At 34.8% G+C, this 12989-nt stretch overlaps 8 protein-coding genes across 8 annotated transcripts; 6 read left to right on the plus strand and 2 right to left on the minus strand.

Annotated features, from left to right (window-relative positions):
* Window positions 1-959: 959 nt before the first annotated feature.
* On the plus strand, window positions 960-1568 carry OCT59_015171 (uncharacterized protein; the record flags this gene model as incomplete). The annotated part of the gene is made up of 1 exon (XM_025326711.2): window positions 960-1568. One exon carries the CDS (start codon window positions 960-962, stop codon window positions 1566-1568), a length of 609 nt encoding a protein of 202 aa, XP_025174809.2.
* A 281-nt stretch (window positions 1569-1849) lies between these two features.
* On the minus strand, window positions 1850-2119 carry OCT59_015172 (uncharacterized protein; the record flags this gene model as incomplete). The annotated part of the gene is made up of 1 exon (XM_025311128.2): window positions 1850-2119. The coding sequence occupies one exon, from the start codon at window positions 2117-2119 to the stop codon at window positions 1850-1852; it is 270 nt and encodes an 89-aa protein (XP_025174810.2).
* Window positions 2120-2459: 340 nt separating this feature from the next.
* OCT59_015173 (uncharacterized protein) lies at window positions 2460-2993 on the plus strand (the record flags this gene model as incomplete). The annotated part of the gene is made up of 1 exon (XM_025326712.1): window positions 2460-2993. The coding sequence occupies one exon, from the start codon at window positions 2460-2462 to the stop codon at window positions 2991-2993; it is 534 nt and encodes a 177-aa protein (XP_025174811.1).
* A 306-nt stretch (window positions 2994-3299) lies between these two features.
* On the plus strand, window positions 3300-4403 carry OCT59_015174 (uncharacterized protein; the record flags this gene model as incomplete). Its single annotated transcript, XM_025326713.2, has 1 exon — window positions 3300-4403. The coding sequence occupies one exon, from the start codon at window positions 3300-3302 to the stop codon at window positions 4401-4403; it is 1104 nt and encodes a 367-aa protein (XP_025174812.2).
* Window positions 4404-4525: 122 nt separating this feature from the next.
* On the plus strand, window positions 4526-5068 carry OCT59_015175 (uncharacterized protein; the record flags this gene model as incomplete). The annotated part of the gene is made up of 1 exon (XM_066139830.1): window positions 4526-5068. The coding sequence occupies one exon, from the start codon at window positions 4526-4528 to the stop codon at window positions 5066-5068; it is 543 nt and encodes a 180-aa protein (XP_066002667.1).
* Window positions 5069-5365: 297 nt separating this feature from the next.
* On the plus strand, window positions 5366-7099 carry OCT59_015176 (uncharacterized protein; the record flags this gene model as incomplete). The annotated part of the gene is made up of 3 exons (XM_066139831.1): window positions 5366-5424; window positions 5634-5879; window positions 6043-7099. The coding sequence occupies 3 exons, from the start codon at window positions 5366-5368 to the stop codon at window positions 7097-7099; spliced, it is 1362 nt and encodes a 453-aa protein (XP_066002668.1).
* Window positions 7100-11180: 4081 nt separating this feature from the next.
* On the minus strand, window positions 11181-11934 carry OCT59_015177 (uncharacterized protein; the record flags this gene model as incomplete). The annotated part of the gene is made up of 2 exons (XM_066139832.1): window positions 11181-11192; window positions 11344-11934. The coding sequence occupies 2 exons, from the start codon at window positions 11932-11934 to the stop codon at window positions 11181-11183; spliced, it is 603 nt and encodes a 200-aa protein (XP_066002669.1).
* Window positions 11935-12644: 710 nt separating this feature from the next.
* Window positions 12645-12920, plus strand: OCT59_015178 (uncharacterized protein; the record flags this gene model as incomplete). Its single annotated transcript, XM_066139833.1, has 1 exon — window positions 12645-12920. One exon carries the CDS (start codon window positions 12645-12647, stop codon window positions 12918-12920), a length of 276 nt encoding a protein of 91 aa, XP_066002670.1.
* Between the last annotated feature and the right edge of the window lie 69 nt (window positions 12921-12989).

Consider the following 12989-nt stretch of genomic DNA (forward strand, 5'->3'; position numbering starts at 1 on the left):
CTTACCAGCCTCAGAAAGGTAAGACATTCCGCTTGGCTCCTAATAAAGAAACTGTGTTAGCTGAACTTTGGGATTGGGCTAGGCAAATATCTTCACTACCTTTTGAGAATCGGAAAAGTGCTTCACTTATCTGCCATCTTAGAAAAGATATACAAGGGATTGTTCATGCCCTTAAGACCGATTTTCCAGAATTGCGAATCAAGGAATATCATGGTAAATCTGATCCAGTAGAAAAGGCTCAAGATTTTAGCAATGTAGAAGAATCATGGATCGATGTAGACCTTGTTGCATATACTAGCACTCTAAAAATAGGGGTATCTTGCATTAATCCTAAGTTTGAACGGGCATTCTGTCTTTTTAATAGCTACATAGAAACAAATGCCGGAACGAATCAAATGCTATTCCGCATGCGATATATTAAAGATTATATATGTCATATTGAGCAGAGATCTTCTAACGTTCCAGTCACAGAGAAAGGATTATTCCAATGGTTGTTGAATGCCAAACGCGAATGTCTCTCCCGGGAACTTCAGAATAGAGGAATATTTCCAGATATAGATTCTATCATCCGGAATAAGGATGTACCGACTGTTCGATTATGGGTGGCCTATATGTTGGAAAAATTCCGTTCCCGGCGCTTATTTGGTTGGAGAATGGTTGATTTTCTTAGAGAAGCAGGTATGATAATTTCCATCATAGAATCCGGCCCTAAATCCAATGAAAATACATTATCACAGATAGTAAAGGCAAAATGTTTTGTTGTTAAAGCAGATGAAATATTAGATATAACTAATGCTAATATTCTCGATCGTGAGACTACCGAATTATTGGAGAATAAACCAAAGAAGACTTTAGAAGAGATGCGCTCTTTAGACCGGCATCATATCGTGGATTGTTATGAGATTTCGCCTGAATCATTGACCGAGAATTTCATCTCAAAGTATGGGAATTACAATCACATGAAATGGTTTAGGGCTTATAAGCAATTACGATATGCTGGTATTAACAATGAAATGGCCGTTGAGGCTATATCCCGTAAAGATTACAGAGAAGATAGGCTCACAACTGCAACCCGGGCTGAGAGGCATCGAATTTGCCTAGAATTATTAAGAATTTGCACACCAGCTAGAGATATCGATGATAGAACACGATATAAAGCTGATGAAGTCAAAACGCGTATAGGTTCTCCTGAATCGATATCATATTTCCAGGGTTTAGTGTCTAAAATGGCTCGAGTGTTTGATAATACTGATGCATCTCGCAGTGCTAATAAATCGGGATTAAAAACGATTCGAGCAAAACTTGGTTTATTAAATGCATCACTTTACGCAACTTACGGATTAAAATTTAAAGCTATAGATAAGAATCGTAGACATTACCACCTAGTAGGTTCATTCGATAGTAAAGATGCTCCTAGATTACCTTCATATCAAACGGGTGAAGAAATTTATTGGGAAAATGGGGAAGATATTCGATATGGGTATAGTAAACTTCCACCCGATGAATTAATAGATAATTTTACTAGTTCTAGCAAAGTGGGTAATACGCAAATTACAGAAGATATTTAGGACTTATTTGATATACTGTATGCTAATACTATTTGATTACGAATCAGGTAGGTGAAGCCTTCTTCCAAATTTTATATAATATTTCCGAAGAAGGCTTCATCTATCAGCATATATTACTAAAAAAATATCTCTATCCTTGCGTCACTCCGGCCAGGATACATAGTCACATACTTCTGAAATGCAGGCTTCTGCCAATCTTATATGTCTAATGAATGGAATAAAATTTTTTTTGCTCACTCTAGACAATTCAAGGGGTTTCGGGTTGAATTTCGAGCTAACCACTAATCCCCAAATAGACCTAAACCCATATCCTCATCATCCTCATCATCCGACTTGGAAACTGGAGCTTCATAGATTCTGGGTGGCTCTGGAGTTGAGCCTCTAATTACAACCCTATCACCTAGTACTTCGACCCGGATCGAATCCGCAAATAGTTGTGAAGAAGCGGAAAATAAGTATTCATGGATCAAAGCACTACGATCATACGACTCGGAAATTGGAGCTTCAGGGATTTCGGGTTGAAGTCCCTTGGACTTATGTTTCTGCCTCATCCAGTAATTGTGCGAATAAATCTTAGCAGAGTGGCAGAAGCAATACCCTGAATCATTATCAGTATGATATCCACAACCACTAAAAAGGCAGGGTTTTTTTTTCTGATTTTTTTCATACAATTTTCAGTGTCTATAACACCCGGTGGGGTCACAGCACTTATTTCCACAAATAGTGTTATCTTTCTTAATATGTGCGCAAGTAAAGCGAGCCATGGTCAAAGACGCTAAAGCAAAAGTATTTTAGGATATAAGACCCTCTTTCACTTTTGATTTTATAATAAATATGTATTTAAATTAATCGGTATTTTAATGAGATAAATTATCTTTTTATACTAACGCTATGGATACATTAGACCAGCCGACAGAAGCCCACAAAAAAATCTATAATCCCAAATCTAATCGCATGATCATTATAAATGGGCCAGCATATCGTAAATTATTATGTGATGGTTATATGCATTGGAGAGAAGAAAGGCTTTTGATTCCGCCTTTACATGAATTACCAATACTAAGAAGATATCTCTCTTTCATTTCCTATCGTATTTGGGGTATCGTATCAGAAAGTAGTTTACTAACAGTGGTTAACGAAAAAATAAGCCTATTGCAGATTTTACTCAAAGCTAATTGGCACAATCTCACTTTATGTCAACTATTAAAATTATGCTGGGAGCGTGAAGAGACAAAAGTTTGGAAAAATAACGTACTCATGAAATTCCTCCATCACCCGAATTTAACTCCTTCAAAGTATAGGCCAAGTGCTTTATATGATGCGTTCACTAAGACAAATGCTTTAGCCTTTAGGATCGGAAGAAATATTAGCTCTAGCGCGTGCACTTTACTAAAATGTAAATCGATACAGACAATTTGTTCATAGCCTTGGAATGGAGGTTCCTTGACTATATATTTTTTTCGCATATCCTATCTACCTGCAATTTTCAAATATATATAAAAGATATCCCGGCCGGTGGCCTCATAGAGAGCCCGCAATAAGTTATAACATTCTTTGCCCACCGACCATGAGATAGTGAACATTATCGGAATATTTTTATCGAATTGAACTTTATCCCACAATATATAATCTGAATACCACAGATTAATCTAACTACCACCATAGTCTACTTACCACATCATATCTGCTATTACAACCAAGTTCGTTACAGACCACGAACTCACCAATGAAATGAGTCTTGAACAGCTTAGCCGGTATGCGCCAGAAATACTTGAGCTCTTACCAGAAGATAGAGAGAAAAGGCGTCAGGCTCGTGATCATCTTCAAAAAGGGTACAACTTTAGCAAAGAACAAGCATTTGCGTTGGTACCTTCTCAAAGAACTGGTCGAACTAAAAATCAAGTAGTCTCCAAAGAAGGAGTATCGGAAGCAGAAGTGAATATATGCTGTACTAAAAGCGCCTGCCAAGTATCAGATATTATCCCAGAAGGAGAAATTATTAAAGAAACGGCTCAGCGTATTATGCGGGATAGCCTTGGTGAAAAAGAAGTAAAACTTATAGCTAAAGCATTAGCCGAGACATCCCCTAATCCGGTTGCCTGCACATCTAGTCTCAGTAGGCTCCGAAAGGAATTGCGGAAGCTTAATGCCCCAAAGGCAATAATCGAAGCTACGAAGATTCCAGGGATAACCACTTTATCAAATAAAATCCAAAAGGAGAAGAGTTTATTATGCGAAGATGAAGGGATTCATTATCCGGACTACTTCTCGTTAGAATCGGTTAAGGAGAGATTGGATTCGTATGATGTATCTAATACACCCGACAAACAGGCCCTAGCTGATGTAATGATTATGCTTTGTATCCGTCCAGCTGAAATTAAAGATTTGCGTATATCTAATGGAGGTGTAACAGGATATGTAAAAAACCGAGATCAACAGGATATTCCTCGAGTGTTTAGATCACTTGAAAAGAATGAGGAACGGGCAAAGCAATTGCTTACATGGATTCAGGAAGCAATATCTTCCGGACGGTTAGGAGACCCCGGGACGCCTGGAACTGGAATCTTGAGTAGGTTTCTGAAAAAAGCTGAATTTCTTCCTGAAACTGGTAAGCCCTTACTTCCTAGTTCCTTACGTAATTTAGGAGCTGTATTTGCGGTTGTAGCGAGTGGGGTTAGGAATCTATCGAAAGCTAATACTATTGCTAGTCAAGCACTTCGACATAGTCCTAAAAATAACACTGCGCCATCGCAGAGGTATACTATAGTAAATTACAGACCTCGTGGAATGCCTTACGATCAAGCAAACCTATTCATGTTTTTCGATGAAAACTAATCACATTATTCACATATAAGGGTTAGAGGGATCCCAGAGGGATCGAGTTGGGATATCAATGTGCGTAATTTTATTTTTTTTTCGTTCAAGACAAGATCTAGCATATACAGTATATCACCAAAATGGTAACCGATCAAAATCATTCATCTGATATATCTAGCGAGCAGGAAGTTATCAGGCGTACAGAAAAAATAGCCCGGTTATTAGAGGCATACAAGCAAAATGCAGAAGCATATAGTGCGCTTTCCAGTATAAGAGAGGCACTAAAAAAACAATTCGAAGATTGTCATCCCCAATATAATACTTTAGAAAAGAGGGTAAAAAGACTGGAAAAAGACATAAGATCCTTAAAAATCGAATTAGGGGATCTGGACGAATGTGTGGATAGGGAGACTGTGGTCGACTTAATACATAAAATAGTTCCCATACTGATTAATGAAAAAAGTAAGGGTTCTGCCTATTCGTCTAAGTCTTCTGAAGATTCTGATTCGGTTGAGATAATTGAGAGATCCCATGGGTACCAGGTAACACAGGTCGAAATGCTAAAAATCGGCAAAAAAAATGGCGCGAAAAGCAGTGGCTATTCTTGGCTATTCTTGGCTATTCTTGGCTATTCTTGGCTATTCTTGGCTGTTTTTGGCTGTTTTTGGCTATTTACGAATTAACTTATACTATTTGTAAATAGTTTATACAAATTTGCGAATAGTTTATGCGATTTGCGCCATTTTTTTTGCCTATTTTTGATCATTTGACGTGTGTAAGAGAAGAAAGGGCTGTCCCTCATGCTTTTGTGCCTTTGGCTAAGCAACGAAGGAGGGCGCGACCGAGAAAGGTTAAGCGCTTAGTAGTCTGAAGTAATTAAGCAAGGTGCTTTACATATTTTCAGTCAAAGATATCCATCACGAAGTTCTTGAACGAGAGGGTCATATTTCTGATTGAAAAAAATCTTTTAACCATATAAAATGCATATAGTTAATTTACTAGAACAACTTCCGCCTGAACTATTACCATTTATTCTAAAGTATCTTCCAAAGCAGGACCTAAAAAATTCTCGCAGTATAAATGATGGTATCAGGACATTTTGCCGAAAGCCATTTCGCCGAAAAATAATCTCTGGCCTGAGTTATTTATAATTCTGCATAATGTTGGCCCTATTTTTCGGCGAAACGTCCTTTCGGCGAAATGGCTTTCGGCAAAATGTACCGTAACCATAAATGATGTATGGAATAGAGAGGCGAATCTTGAATGGACCAAAAGAAAGGAATTTTTATTTGGAAGAATAGTTCAAGGCAATTATACAGTAAAGGAATATTATTCGAAACTGAAAGAATGTAATTCAAGCAATGACTATCCAGAATGGCTTCTTAAAAATCTATTCCTCAGAGGATTATCACCTGAGAATGCATTTAAAGTTCTTTTGGATGGGCTAGAAGTACTTACATTTGATGAGATAGTGGAAAGACTTAGCCCGGAGCAGTAATTGTGTAATTTTATTTTTTTGTTTAAAGATACAGCATATATTATTTATGGCCCATACAAGTATTTTTAATATACAGGAATTACTAGAGCAGATTTTATATTTCTTAGCGATAGATAAGACACTGTATCCCGCCCTATTTGTTTGCCGGCTTTGGTATAGATGCGGTGCCCCTATTCTATGGAAGCGTATCGAATTGAGAGGAAAAGACTTATATCCTGGACAATCTCTTCCAAATGATTATAAAAATTACTGTGCAAAGGATCACCCTCGATTAAATAAATTCATAAGGATAGAACGTGCAAAGGATCTCTCTCGATTGAAAAAATTCATAAAGTTAGTACGTAGGAAGCAAACGCCAGTTTATTGTTCAAATGTAACTCATCTCGAAATATCATACTACCATTCACTTTCAGATAAAAAAATCATAAGCATTGTACATTTATGCCCAAATATAGTCCATTTGAGTTTCATAAATAGCACAGGATTTAGTAATAGAGCATTAGAATTGATAGCGGGTTCATACCCGAATCTGAAATATCTCAATCTGTGCGTCGATCGGTCAGGTGGTTTTAGGAGCTTTCGTACTCTAGAAGTAGATGGCAGTGGTCTATGGAGAATCGCGAAGTCATGCCATAGATTAGAATATCTAAATATCTCTAATCGTAGAGAATATTCTGAAACATCAATTTGTAATGTTATTCGTTCTTGCCCAAGGCTCCAGCAACTCGACCTTAGCTTTTGTAATATTACCGATATAACTATTAAAGAAATTGCTGGTTCATGTCTTAATTTAAAATACCTCAATTTGGAAGGGTGTAATAATATTAGCAAAGAGGCCGTAGATCAGCTGGTTTCCTCGCTTAGTCCAAATATCCATGTTGAGAATTTCGTGCCGATTCGGGTACATCCCCTAGATCCGATCCATCAACTCGCAAGGCAACTGGGAATACCACATGATGCACCAAGAAATGTTGCATCCTTAAAAAATTTTATCAATGACAAATTATCAAGGAGATTGAGTGAACGCCGTATTCTAGCTAGACCATCGCTCTGGAGTGGTGGTCGGTTATATAACACCCGGTATAGTGTTGATAATTCCAATATATCTATGATAGTTGACTCTAGTGCCGATCAACCCATTATAGCTATAGGCAGACAAGCGCCAAGGAATTATTCGATAGCATTATTTGACGATCTAGCTAGTCTGGAGCGGTGATCTTCAGCTCAGAAGAGGGTTATAGTCTGTGCGACAAAAAATATAGATTAGCTAACCTGTTCTAGACATGGGCATTGACCGATACTAGATGGATTTTTGACGAATATTTCGTGCAATTGCTGAGGAGAGAGCTTCGGAAATAATGGAAGCCCCTCTCACAGGTCGAAGGGGCGCCATTGTCCAAAATTCAAAAAATGCAAATTCCCCATTTTCCTGGAAAATGGTGGGAAATTGTGGAAAATGCTGCATTACGCTGAGCAATTTTTTGGAATAGCATTGTTACAACATTGTCCAATTTAGCAAATCTTATGAAATTTTGGGAAAATGCTACATTATATCTCAAATGTAACATTTTTGTAACATTTCGTAACATTGTTATAACATTGTCATTAAAATCAAATTTTGCTTTTTTTTTGTCAAATGTTCCAATTTTCTTGCAAATGGTGCATTTTTATGAAAATGCCACATTTTATCTCCAATGTGATATCATTGTAACAACATTTCATAAAATTGTTATAACATTGTCAATTAAAATCAAATTTTGTCAAATATTCCGATTTCCTAGCAAATGGTGCATTTTTTTATGAAAATTCTATATTTTTTGTCAAATGTTGCATATTTTTAGCAAATTTTATGTTTTTTTGGTCAAATGTTTCACTTTCGTCAGAATGTTAAAATGTTACATTTTTTTTTTGAAAATGCTCAATAATATGGCATTACACTGGAAAATGTAGCATTTCACCAAATTACACTAAAAAGCATCACAATTATCACATTTTTTGGAAAATTCCACATTACACTAAAAAATGTAGCAATATACTAGATTATGTAGCATTACACTAAAAAATACCGCAATTACACTAGACGATGTAGCATTACACTAAAAAGTACCACAATTATCATATTTTTTAGAAAATTTCGCGTTATATTGGAAAATGTAACATTATGCTAGAAAATGCGGAATTGCACTAAAAAACGCGGAATTGCACTAAAAAACACAAAAAAAATACTACAATTACACAGGATAACGTAGCATTACACTTAATTACATTAGATAATTTTTTATTTATTTGTAAAATTACAGACATTATTAAATTTATAATATTTATATTCTAACGCATTATTTAACATTAAATTCACATTGTTAATATTAACAATGTATCAACACGATGTGTTGTTTAATTTATATATACGAAACCTTACTACTGAAGACTCCCTCTTTTTGTCACTATAAACAGGCGGAGGGAGCAGCAATGGCTCTCCCCCTATAGGTACTTTATGGCCTCTACCTGTTTACAGAGGAGGGGCTTTTCGTAAAGTTATTAGATAGATATATATATATGTATATATATAAGTATATATATACATCTATCAAAAAATTATAATAAAAAAAAAAAATTATTTCGGGGAAAAAGCCCCTATTTATATAAATTTTATATCACGTGCATCACGTGATATTACTTAATAATTACCGCAGCTTAGCTGCGGTATAACGAAAAAAAAAATTAAGCTTTTTTTAGCAAAAGCTTAATTTTTTTTTTCTCACGGCTTTTACTTCCCCTTCTTTCGCCATTTCACCTTCCCTGTTTCTCTCACCTTCCCCTTCCCCTTTTCCCTTTCATTCTCCCCCTCCCTTTTCGTTCCATTTCCCCTTTCCTTTTCATTCTCCCCCTCCCTTTTCGTTCCATTTCCCCTTTCCTTTTCGTTCCCCCTCCCTTTTTGTTTCATTTTCCCCTTTCCCCTTTTGTTCTTCCTCCCTTTTCGTCCTTTTCCCTTTCGTTTTCCCCTTTCCCTTTTCGTTCTTCTTTTTCCCTTCCCTTCCCCTTTTACTGTAAATTAGAAATATCGGAAATTTTCTTTCAGAAAAACAAAAGGGTAAGTTTTGAATTGTTCGATTCGAAACTTTAATATTTTTTTTATTTTTTAGGAAACATTTCTAACGTTTCCTATATCTTCTTTTTTTTATAGGTCTTTTCGCCGTATTCAACTTGGAAAAACGAAACTTTTTTTAAAAAAATCTTTTAATTTAGGAAACATTACTAACGTTTCCAATAATTCTTTTTTTTTGTAGGTTTTTTTGGCGTGCTCGACTTAGAAAATGAAATGGTAAGTTTCGAGGTGTTCGCCTCGAAACTTTTTTTCTAAATTCTTTTTAGGAAACATACTGACGTTTCCTTTCTTTTTTTTTTATAGATTTTTCGGTGGTTTGACTTTGGGAAATGAGAAACCGAAAGGTAAGTTTCGAAGCGTTTCGCTTCGAAACTTTTTTTTTAAAAAAAATTTTTTAATTTTTTGTAAGGAAACGTTTCTAAGTTTCCTTTTCCTTTTTCTTTTTGTAGGAACGCCGGACGTTTGGATAATGTATTTCGAAACGAACGGTAAGTTTCGCAACGAATCGTTGCGAAACTTAATTAATTATTTTTTTTTATTAAAAGAAACGATTAACTAACGTTTCTTTCTTTTACTTTTGTAGGTTCCGGACGTTTGGATAATGAATTTCGAAATGAGCTGGTAAGTTTCGCAACATGTGTTGCGAAACTTTATTTTATTAATTTTTTTTTAAAGAAACGATACTAACGTTTCTTTTTTTTTTCCTTTTTTTAGATTCCGGACGTTTGGATGATGAATTTCAAAACGAACTGGTAAGTTTCGCAACATTGTGTTGCGAAACTTTATTTTATTAATTTTTTTTTTAAAGAAACGATACTAACGTTTCTTTTTTCCTTTTTTAGATTCCGGACGTTTGGATGATGAATTTCGAAATGAACCGATAAGTTTCGCAATGTTACATTGCGAAACTTAATTTTTGTTTTTTTTTTATTAAAAGAAATGTTAACTAACGTTTCTTTTTTACTTTTTGTAGGTTCCGGACGTTAGAATGATGGAAACGACTGGTAAGTTTCGCAATATTACATTGCGAAACTTAATTTTTGTTTTTTTTTTATTAAAAGAAACGTTAACTAACGTTTTTTTTTTACTTTTTGTAGGTTCCGGACGTTAGAATGATGGAAACGACCGGTAAGTTTCGCAATGTTACATTGCGAAACTTAATTTTTGTTTTTTTTTTATTAAAAGAAACGTTAATTAACGTTTCTTTTTTACTTTTTGTAGGTTTTGGACGTTTGGATAATGGAAATCAAAACGAACCGGTGAGTTTCGCAACATTGGTTGTGAAACTTAATTTTTATTAATTTTTTTTTTAAGAAACGTTAACTAATGTTTCTTTACTTTCTTTTTTGTAGGTTTTCACCAGCTTCTACTTTGGCATCGGACATTAGATACATAAATGAATTAGAGGTGCGGATTACCCATGGATCATTGGATATCTGATGAATATAGATTAATATAGATTCTCATCGTTAAATAATAATTGTGCATTTGTTAATAAATAATATTGTAATAAATTATGTAAAATTATTAAATCAATGTTTTAAATTGTTATAACGTTTACACTAAATTGTTTAAAATTATTACTAAATTTCACTCAATTGTCCAAAATTATTGCAAAATTTCACTAAATTGTCTCCGAAAATGTTGTGTTTATACTGTTTACACTCAATTGTCCAAAATCAGTAAAACATTTTCACTCAATTGTTCAAAATTATCCTAAATTTCACTAAATTAGCTAGCATTTACCAAAAAAATGCAAAATTCACCACAATTTTCCACAATTTGTATTACGTTTGCACAACATTGCTGAAAAATTCACCTAAATTTTCAACAATTTATATAACATTACTAAAAATACACTACAATTTACCACAATTTGCATTACGTTTGCATAAAATTACTAAAAATTTGACTAAATTCACCACAATTTGCATTACGTTTACATAAAATTACTAAAAATTTGACTAAATTCACTACAATTTGCATTACGTTTACATAAAATTACTAAAATTTGCCTAAAATTTACACAATTTACATTACGTTTACATAAAATTACTAAAAATTTACCTAAAATTTCCCACAATTTGCATTACGTTTACATAAAATTACTAAAAATTTGACTAAATTCACATTACGTTTACATAAAATTACTAAAAATTTGACTAAATTCACTACAATTTACATAAAATTACTAAAAATTTACCTAAAATTTCCCACAATTAATGATAATTTACTGAAAAATTTCTCAACATTTGAATTAAGAATTCTGTAGGAATTCCGCCATTTTGACAAAATTTGCCAAATTGTAAGACCTCCATTATCCCAAAATTGTAACACAATTTACCCCAATTTACCGGGATAATTCTCAATTTGCCAGAAAAATTCCAGGCAAATTTTGCGACAATGACATCTGTTCGACCTGTGTCTCCAGTAAACATAATTTTCTTTACACCTATTTCACCATATTTCGGTAATATCACACCTGGATCATCCTCTAAGGGACCATGAAATTCCTCAAGCTTCTGGAGACATGCTCTCATATTTTCATCAACTTCTTCCGCCCTTTCTTGATTAGAATCACCAACAATGTCGAGTTTATCCTGAATTGCTATTATATCCTCTTCTAAATATAAAAGCAGATTATATATTTGCCCATATGATATATCCAAAGAAGCTTTATAACTCCTAAGTTCCACCTCTAGAATGGGATTGCCTTTGATGTTGAGTTCCTCCTGTATTGGTAACATATCTCCCACCAAGTCTAACAACAACTCATATGAATCGGCAAGTGTTATCTCTTCCTTGCTTTGACGCACAGCCTCTTGATTTGTTTTGGCATTGATGCCTAGTTTTTTCTGAATAGCTATTATATCCTTCTTCTTATATAAAAACACTTCATATAATTGATCAAGTGATTCTTTTGTAAGAGTATCGTTACTCACCATGATTGCTAATAGTAAAGTAATATATTTAATGTGGAAAATTTTACCGAAGATGCCTATGGCCGAGTCCAGAATACTGATCATCGATCCGGAGCTGTGGTCGTCAGTTCGGAAGATTTTTTGCTAGGCCACATATTGTGCAACAAGAAATAGGCTGATCACATAATAGGTCTGTGCGACAGCCGTTAAGCATATTAATTTTCGCATATATATATATTCATGCTAACTACTACCTCTATTTTCCCCCAACCAAACATAAGGAAAATGTGAAAGAAGGTCTAGTTGCAACACAGAACTTATCGTAAAAGTAGATATTGATGGCAAAAGCATATGTTATGAAAGGCTGAGGGAGTCACAATTTCGAGATCGCCAGGCGTAAGACCAACTATGTCTTTCCGGTAGATCTCCATGTGAAAAGGTAAGAGGATTCCGTTTACATGTGCTTTCATAGAGCTCTTGGCATCATACGACAATGCTAATTACGCCTCATACCTCCTTATCTTTTTCCTCGCAAGATATAAAGCATGTAGAGGTATGTGGAAGTTCAGCCAACTTTCCCGTATAAAATTTTCCCAGAAAAAATAACGGAAAATAAGGTATGCATATGCCTTAAATTATGTATGTACGGGGAGGGTCCCTCTGGGACCGAGCGAGTTTTAGTTTACGATCTCACTATGAACTTTCATTAACTGCGTGGGTTTTCTTAAGCAAACATGGCCAACAACAATATCAGTCTCAAGTTCCGCATTAGTGAAAATGGAAGTGGCGATTTTACACTTCATAATATTAATCCTCAAACAACAACAGTCAGAACACTCAGAACTACGATTAGAAACGGAGGGCATGTTACTTTCGCCAATTTCAAACTCTATAGGGGCAATATTGCCAAAGAAGTGAAGGAACACATGAATCCAAGTTCTTACATCAGTGAATATTTCTCTGTCACTCCTGACCTTAATAAGGTAGTTGTCTACATCAGAGAAACCTAATTATTAGTTTTTCATTCATATCATGTAGCGAAATATTCGCATTTTTATGTATTGTAGGCCGGCTTCTGG

This window comes from Rhizophagus irregularis, chromosome 23 (assembly GCF_026210795.1).
Source record: "Rhizophagus irregularis chromosome 23, complete sequence".
Classification (NCBI taxonomy): Eukaryota; Fungi; Glomeromycota; class Glomeromycetes; order Glomerales; family Glomeraceae; genus Rhizophagus; species Rhizophagus irregularis.